At 38.7% G+C, this 8,075-nt stretch overlaps 1 protein-coding gene across 2 annotated transcripts in view; it reads right to left on the bottom strand.

Moving 5' to 3' along the window:
• Positions 1–5,378: 5,378 nt before the first annotated feature.
• LOC142291969 (inactive dipeptidyl peptidase 10-like) overlaps positions 5,379–8,075 on the bottom strand; it is a 352,241-nt gene continuing 349,544 nt past the window's right edge. For both annotated transcript variants that reach the window (XM_075336956.1, XM_075336955.1), the window contains exon 26: positions 5,379–6,888. In XM_075336956.1, coding sequence (XP_075193071.1) covers positions 6,766–6,888 — 123 coding nt within the window. In that variant the 3' untranslated portion in view covers positions 5,379–6,765. The remainder of the gene's footprint in view (positions 6,889–8,075) is intronic.

Raw genomic sequence — 8,075 nt, 5'->3', positions numbered from 1 at the left:
AGTTACACAATGCAGCCATTGAGTTCAACAGATGCTGGTGGTCTCCCAGAGGATCTGTATGATGGTTTATACAAGTTGGCTTTTATGTTATACTTCCCGATGTTGTGACATAAGCCTGGAAATATGGAGCCTTTACATACAGGCACTGATGTAAACAGAGGTGTTTCACTGGAGACAAACCCTTTCAAAATGCAGCCATCAAGGCAATCTGCTTTAGGCTATTTTCCCACAATGAGCTTTTGGTGAGTTTTAGATGTTGCAGTTTTTCTGCACCTAATAAGTAAATTACGGTAGATCACTTGCATTTATTCATTGTGTTTTTGACTGTGTTTTCTTTATATGTGTTTTGACTTGTTTTTTGTTTTTTTTTTGTTGATTTGTCATGTTTTAACCTTTTCGCACCAGAACCTGTTTTTGCCTTCGGCACAAGGCCAATTTTTTCATTTCTGACCAGTGTCAATTTAACAAGTTATAACTCTGGAACGCTTCAACGGATCCTGGTAATTCTGAGAATGTTTTTTCGTGCTATATTGTACTTCACGATAGGGATAAAATTAAGATGATATCTCTTGAGTTTATTTGTGGAAAAAAACGGAAATTTGGAAAAAATTTTGGAGACTTTGCAATTTTCCAATGTTCAATACCAGAAGTTACACTACAGTTCAAAAGTTTGGGGTCACCCAGGCAATTTTGTCTTTTCCATGAAAAATCATAATTTTATTTATCAAATGAGTTGAATAATGAATAGAAAATATTGTCCAGACATTGACTAGGTTAGAAATAATGATTTTTACTTGAAATAATTTTCTCCTTCAAACTTTGCTTTTGTCAAAGAATGCTCCTTTGCTGCAATTCCAGCTTTGCAGACCTTTGGCATTCTAGCTGTTTATTTGCAGAGGTAATCTGGAGATATTTCACCCCATGTTTCCAGAAGCCTCTCCCAGAAGTTGGATTGGCTTGAAGGGCCCTTTTGCGTACCATACGTTCAAGCTGCTCCCACAACAGCTCAATAGGGTTGAGATCTGGTGACTGGGCTGGCCATTCCATTACAGATAGAATACCAGCTGCTTGCTTCTTCCCTAAATAGTTCATGCATATTTTGGAGGTGTGCTTTGGGTCATTGTCCTGTTGTAGTATGAAATCAAGCGCTGTCCACAGGTTAAGGCATGGAGTTTCAAAATGGAGTGATAGCCTGCCTTATTCAAAATCCCTTTTAGCTTGTACAAATCTCCCACTTTACCAGCAACCAAAGCAACCCCAGACCATCACATTACCTCCACCATGCTTGACAGATGGCGTCAGGCACTCTTCCAGCATCTTTTCAGTTGTGCGTCTCACAAATGTTCTTCTGTGTGATCCAAACACCTCAAACTTCGATTCGTCTGTCCATAACACTTTTTTCAAATCTTCCTCTGTCCAATGTCTGTGTTCTTTTGCCCATATCAATCTTTTCCTTGTATTAGCCAGTCTCAGATATGGCTTTTTCTTTGCCACTCTGACCTGAAGGCCAGCATGCTGGAGTCGCCTCTTCACTGTGTACGTTGACACTGGCATTTTGCGGGTACTATTTAATAAAGCTGCCAGTTGAGGACCTGTGAGGCGTTGATTTCTTAAACTAGAGACTCTAATGTACTTGTCTTGTTACTCAGTTGTGCAGCAAGGCCTCCCACTTCTCTTTCTACTCTGGTTAGAGCCTGTTTGTGCTCTCCTCTGAAGGGAGTAGTACACAACATTGTAGGAAATCTTCAGTCTCTGGCCATTTTGAGTGTTTAATGGAACCAACAAATGTAATGCTCCAGATTCTCAACTAGCTCAAGGGAAGGTCAGTTTTATAGCTTCTCTAATCAGCAAAACTGTTTTCAGCTGTGCTAACATACTTGCAAAAAGGTTTTCAAGGGATTTCTAAACATTCATTAGCCTTCTAACACAGTTCGCAAACACACTGTACCATTAGAACACTGGAGTGGTGTTTATTGGAAATGGGCCTCTATACACCTATGTAGATATTGCATTAAAAAACAGATGTTTGCAGTTAGAATAGTCGTTTAACACATTAACAATGTATAGAGTGTATTTCTGTTTAATTTAATGTTAGCTTCATTAAAAAAAAATATGCTTTCCTTTAAAAAATAAGGAAATATCTAAGTGACTCTAAACTTTTGAACTGTAGTGTATGTCACACAAAATAGTTACTAAGTAACATTTCCCACATTTCTACTTTGCATCAGCACAATTTTTGAAACATAACTTTTTTTGTTAGGAAGTTAGAAGGGTTTAAAGTTCATCAGCAATTTCTCATTTTCCCAACAAAATTTGCAAAACCATTTGTTTAGGAACCACATCACATTTGAACTGACTTTGAGAGGCTTAGATGACAGAAAATACCCCAAAGTGACACCATTCTAAAAACTGCACCCCTCACTCTGCTCAAAACCACATTCAAGAAGTTTATTAACCCTTCAGGTGCTTCAGAGGAACCAAAGCACTGTGAAAGAAAATAATGAAAATTTTGCTTTTTTTCCCCACAAAAATGTTAATTCTGCCTTAAATTTTGCATTTTTTCAAGGGTATCAGGAAAAAAAATTCATTATACAATTTGTTGTACAATTTCTTCTGAGTACTCTGATACCTCATAAGTGGTGTAAAGCTACTGTATGGGCGCACGGCTAAGCTCGGAATGGAAGGAGTGCCATTTGAATTTTTGATAGCAAAATTAGCTGGAAGCGCCATGGCGCATTTGGAGACCCCATGAGGTGTCTAAACAGTGAAGCTCCCTCACAAATGATGCCATTTTGGAAACTAGACTCCTCAAGGGGTCTAGTTTCTAGATGGTTGTTGAACACCTTGAACCCCGGGGGCTTCCCAGAAATTTATAACGTTGAGCCATGAAACAAAAAAAAATACATTTTTACCATAAAATTATTACTTCAAACAGGTAGTTTTTTTCCACAGGGGTATAAGGAACAAATGCACTATAAAATTTGTTGTGCAGTTTCTCCCGAGTACACTGGTACCTCATATGTGGTGGAAATCTACTATTTGAGCGCACAGTAGAGCTCAGAAGAGCAGGTGCATCATTTGAATTTTAGAACGCACAATTGTCTGGAATAGATAGCAGATGTCATGTGTTTAGAGAGCTATCCATGTGAGGTCTTGTATTTTGCGGGACTAATTAATATTTCTATTGGTACCATTTTTGGGCACATAACTTTTTAAGATTGTTTTTTAGTCTCATTTTTGGTAGGTAGTATTAACATGAAGCAGCAATTCAGGAATTATTTTTTGCACATTTTTTTTTTTTTAATGCCATTCACTGTTTGGTAAAAGTAACAACACAGCTTTATTCTTCGGGTCAGTACGGTTACAGTGATTCCACTTTTATATCATTTTTTGTTAGATTTTGCTGCTTTTACATAATAAAAATCTAATTTTTATAAAATATATATTTTTTGGCATTGCTGTATTCTGAGAGCTATAACCTTTTTATTTTTCCGCTGATAGAGCTGTGTGGGGGCTTGTTTTTTTATGGAACAAGATCTAGTTTTCAGTGATACCATTTTTGTTTATGTTCAACTTTTTTATTGCGTTTTATTCCACATTTTTTCTGCAGTATGATGAAAAAGCATTTTTTTTATGCATTTTTTTTTAAACTGCTCACTGAAGGGGTTAAATAGTGTGACAGTTTTATAGATTAGGCCAGCCCGCGGCGATACCAAATACGTATACTTTTTTTGTTTATTTTTGTTTTTATATAAATGTATTTTTGGGTATAATTTGTTTGTTATTTCTTTTTACATTTTGCAAGTTTTTTGTTTTTTTTTACCTGGTCCCTTTATGGGACTTTCCCTTTTCTTAGTCTGATCTCTGGTATAATGCATTGCCATGCAGCAGCATAGCAATGCATTTATACAGGCAGCGTCAGGCTGCAGATCGCCAAATATTGGCCCATCGAAACAAGCTAGCAATAAACTGACAAACAATTTAAATGCTCGTTCATGTAGTACAATTATTTTTAAAGGGAACCTGTCACCAGATTCCAGAATGCTGTATATAAGAGCTCAGGCTGCGCTGTAGAATGTAAAAAACACTTTTACAATAGGGGGCTATCTGGTCCGATGGGTGTCGCTGCTGTCTGGTCAGCCGCCTCCTCTCTGTAGTGATCACCATCCTTCTTCTACCCAGCCCACTGTGGATGACTTGTCCTACGTCATCAACACACGCCGGCATTGCGGTCTTGTGCAGGCACACTTTGATCTTCCCTGCTGAGGGTAGATCAAAAGTACTGTAATGCACAAATGCGAGGAAAGGTTAAAGACCACCCACACATGCACACTACAATACTTTGGTCTGCCCTGAGGTCATGCACACGGGCCTCAGAAGAAGGAGGACGGAGATTGCCGCTGAGAGGAGGCGCCGGACCGGAGAGCAGTGACACCTATCGGACCGGACTGCCTCCGTAGGTGAGTATTATAAAAGTGATTTTTATGTTCTGGAATACTGTATATAAGGGCTCACTGGTGGTGGCTGCAGCTTGTAGTCGCAAAATTATACTAGATGAACAAACATTTAAATTATTTCTCAGTTTATTGCTAGCTTGTAACGATGCGCTAATATTTGGGGTCGAGCCTCTTAGACATGTTTGTTCTATGATAATTGGCTTGTCTAAAGGGCCTTAAAAAAAAAACGTATCTGCACCACCTCCTCCAAGTTTTTGCTTCACAGTTTCACACTGAAGGGATTTTATGATAAATGTGGAAATTCCTGAAAATGTGTAGAAAGCTGGCAAGGCAGGACAGCAGATACAACAAACTGCAGTAAGGTGAGAAAAATGCCACTTTTCCCTATAAGTATTTCCATGAGTCTTGTATTTATATAAACTAATGTATGACAATTCACATTCTAGCAATAGGGAAATTTTAATAATGGTAATAGCTTCATATCAATTACTTGTTGAATGAATTGCCCATCCTCTAATACAGGGATGTCAAAACTAAAATACATAGAGGGCCAAAGTTAAAAATGAGGACAAAATCGTAGGCCAACCTAGTCGCGGGCCTCACATAGTTCTCCATGCAGAGTAATGGACACTGCTTAGTCCTCCATAGAGAATAATGGGCACTGCATAGTCCTCCATACAAAATAATAGGAATCAGATAGTCCTCCATATAGGATAATGGGCCCCACATCATCGTTCATACAAAAAAAAAAAATGGGCTCCACATATTCGTCCATACAGAATAATGGGCACCACATATTCGTCCATGCAGAATAATAGTTCTTCATACAGAATAATGGGCGTCTGGCAATTGTGGGCCAAATAAAATCAGCCTACGGGCCAGAGTTTGACATGTACGCTAATAAGAAACAAATGACAAGACTTTCCAGAAAAGAAACATTATTTACATACTTAGCAGGAGACAAAATTCACATGGCAGCCCTTGAAAACAATAATTGGAAGTGACAGTGATGATGCAATTTTAATCTACATATTTGTGTCGTAACGCACTTGTAAAAAGTCTTTTGTTTTCATGTACATTGGCACATACCATTTGTATGTTCCGTTTTAGGAACAAAAGGAATTGGTGTGTAAAAGTGATCCATTGCATCAGTGGTGCAAACGGGAGCAGAGGGGCACTGTTGATTATCACGGGGGTCGATTTGAGTTCTATTTGGTGTCCATATTTTTAGGATGGAAAAAACTAGATGTTGAACTTTTCTTTCCATTTTAAAAGATGGAACTGAAACAGACCCCATAATATTCAGTAGGACCCCTCTGCTTCTGTTTGTATAACTGACGCAACGCATCACTTCTGCACATAAGTTGTTTTTCTGTTCCAAAAGGAGACAAGCAGAATGTGCCGATGGGCCTGTGAAGATAACCAAACATATATTCCGTGCAGTTTGGATTTCATTCTATTATCACAAGGCATCCCACTTTATCGACTTAATTCCTGACAATCTCTAATTGACAGCAACACAACAAGTTACAACATGGTATAGGGATTTAATGGCTTTTGTTTATAGTTGGTTTCCTCAGTATAAATGAAATATTTAGTTCATAGATTGTTTGCTTTACATGCAGAAATACACATGTAAAAGGAAAAAAAAAACAGTAACAACCCATCGATTTAACATCCAGTTTCCCGTCAACTTAATTATTTTCCATGCAGTTCTCACCAATCTAATTATTTCCCACCCAGGAATATACAAATGAAGGGCTTTGCTGATGTCTAGAGTTAGAGAACAGCACAACTGTTTAATACAGCTAATAGTAGAGGAGGTTTGTAGACATTGTGTGAAGCCCATCCATGTTACTACTGGTGGATTTTGTTGATGATGAAATGCAACATTTTGTTGACAATATGGGCTTGGGCATTTTGCAAGTAGATAAGCCTTTGCCATAAGTGTCTCCCTGTTCCCATTGAAATAAGCATTCTCCAATGAGCTTTACATACAAGTTTATGGAAGTAGGTCGAGGTGATATCTGCATGCCCAATGTCTGTCTTATGCATATGGTCAACTTTGGTTAGAAGCCACATGATGATTGCATGAACGATATGTAGTCTGTATCATTTTAGATATCTAGTCCATTCTCATTCTTAGAGGTGATGATATTCACGACAACAAATCAAGCCAGAAGTCCATTCTTTAATGTTGGGGATGATTTGGCTTCTAAAGTTGTCAGCAGATACATCTATCATGTCCACTCTGGCTTCTTGTTAGACCATCCAAATCTTGTGCTCTATGTCATCTCAGTGTCCGTGCTCATTGTTCTTTCTGGCTGATGTCTACGTTCTGGAAGCAGCTCTGCAGATAGGACACTATGGACAGGTTCAGGTGCTGTTGGCTGTCCTTTGATAGGAAGAAATGGTCCTCATCGGGATAAATCTGAGAGCAAGAGAAAACAAATAAGTAAACCAACAAAATTAGGTTTATAGTAAATATACGTCTAGTCCTTGAGGACCCCCAACAGGTCATATTCATAGAGCACATCACACACCTCTCACATGTTTTCTGAAAAAAAAAAAAGACACCCTTATAACTATTTTAGCTCGTATATGCATTTATATTAGTCTGCCCCCTTTCCTCTAGTTATTTTCAAACTAATGTCAGAATAAGGATTTCTGTTCTTCAGAAGGCAGACCTAGTAACTAGCATGATTTGCAGTGCTGGGATCCTAGGTTCAAATCCCACCAAATTCTTCAAGGAGTTTGTATGTTCTCCCCATGATTGCATGAGTCTCGCATGAGTCTCTGCCAGATTCTCTGGTTTCCTTCTACACTCCAAAGATATACTGATGGGGAATATAGATTGCATTCAGATTATTTTTATTGATTTTGAATGTTTAAGAAACAAGGTAAAGCTAGGATAATATGGGAAACATAGGAAAGAATAGGAAGGAGGGAAGGAAGGGATCATATGGGGAATAAGGGTGAGAGCAGCAGTGGGGACAGTGATGATGATGAGGATGATATCTGTAAAGTGTTGCAGAATATAAAGGGATCAGGTAGAAGTGTGTCCCAAATGGCAGGCAGTGTAAAAATAATTTGGTCTTCCCTCGTTCTTAGGAAACATTATTATTGTGTCCAGTAGGTGGCAGCATTGCACAGTGTTTCTGTCGCCTCTTGGTTTTAGAGGAAGTGCAAATCTTTGGGTAGGCGAGAGAGGCGAGCAATAGGCGCAGGCGACCGACTGAGGGAAAGTATTTGCCTTTCCTCCTTCCCTATAAACAGGAATAGATGCTGAACAGTCTAGTAATTTCTTAGTTACTGCTTCACTTCAGCAGTGTTTGGTTAGGTGTAGGACAGTGGCTGAAGGGGAAATCATTGTATTGTATACTGTACTGTATAACTATGCAAAGTGAGCTGGAGAAGGTGCCTAAATGTGTAATGAGACTGTCCAGATGAAAAAATAAATATGTTGGCAGAGATTTCGCTACTCACGCACCAATTTTCCACATAGTGTCCTACAAGTGTTTGTTTACATGGCAGAACCAATAATATGCCTTATTGGTACAGTGGTCATGTGCCAATCTAGCATTTCAACGCTGCTGCCCTCTTGTAAACAAAGACCAG

The sequence above is a fragment of the Anomaloglossus baeobatrachus genome, chromosome 2 (genome assembly GCF_048569485.1).
Source record: "Anomaloglossus baeobatrachus isolate aAnoBae1 chromosome 2, aAnoBae1.hap1, whole genome shotgun sequence".
NCBI lineage: Eukaryota > Metazoa > Chordata > Amphibia > Anura > Aromobatidae > Anomaloglossus > Anomaloglossus baeobatrachus.
This window is presented reverse-complemented; position numbering and strand designations above follow the sequence as displayed.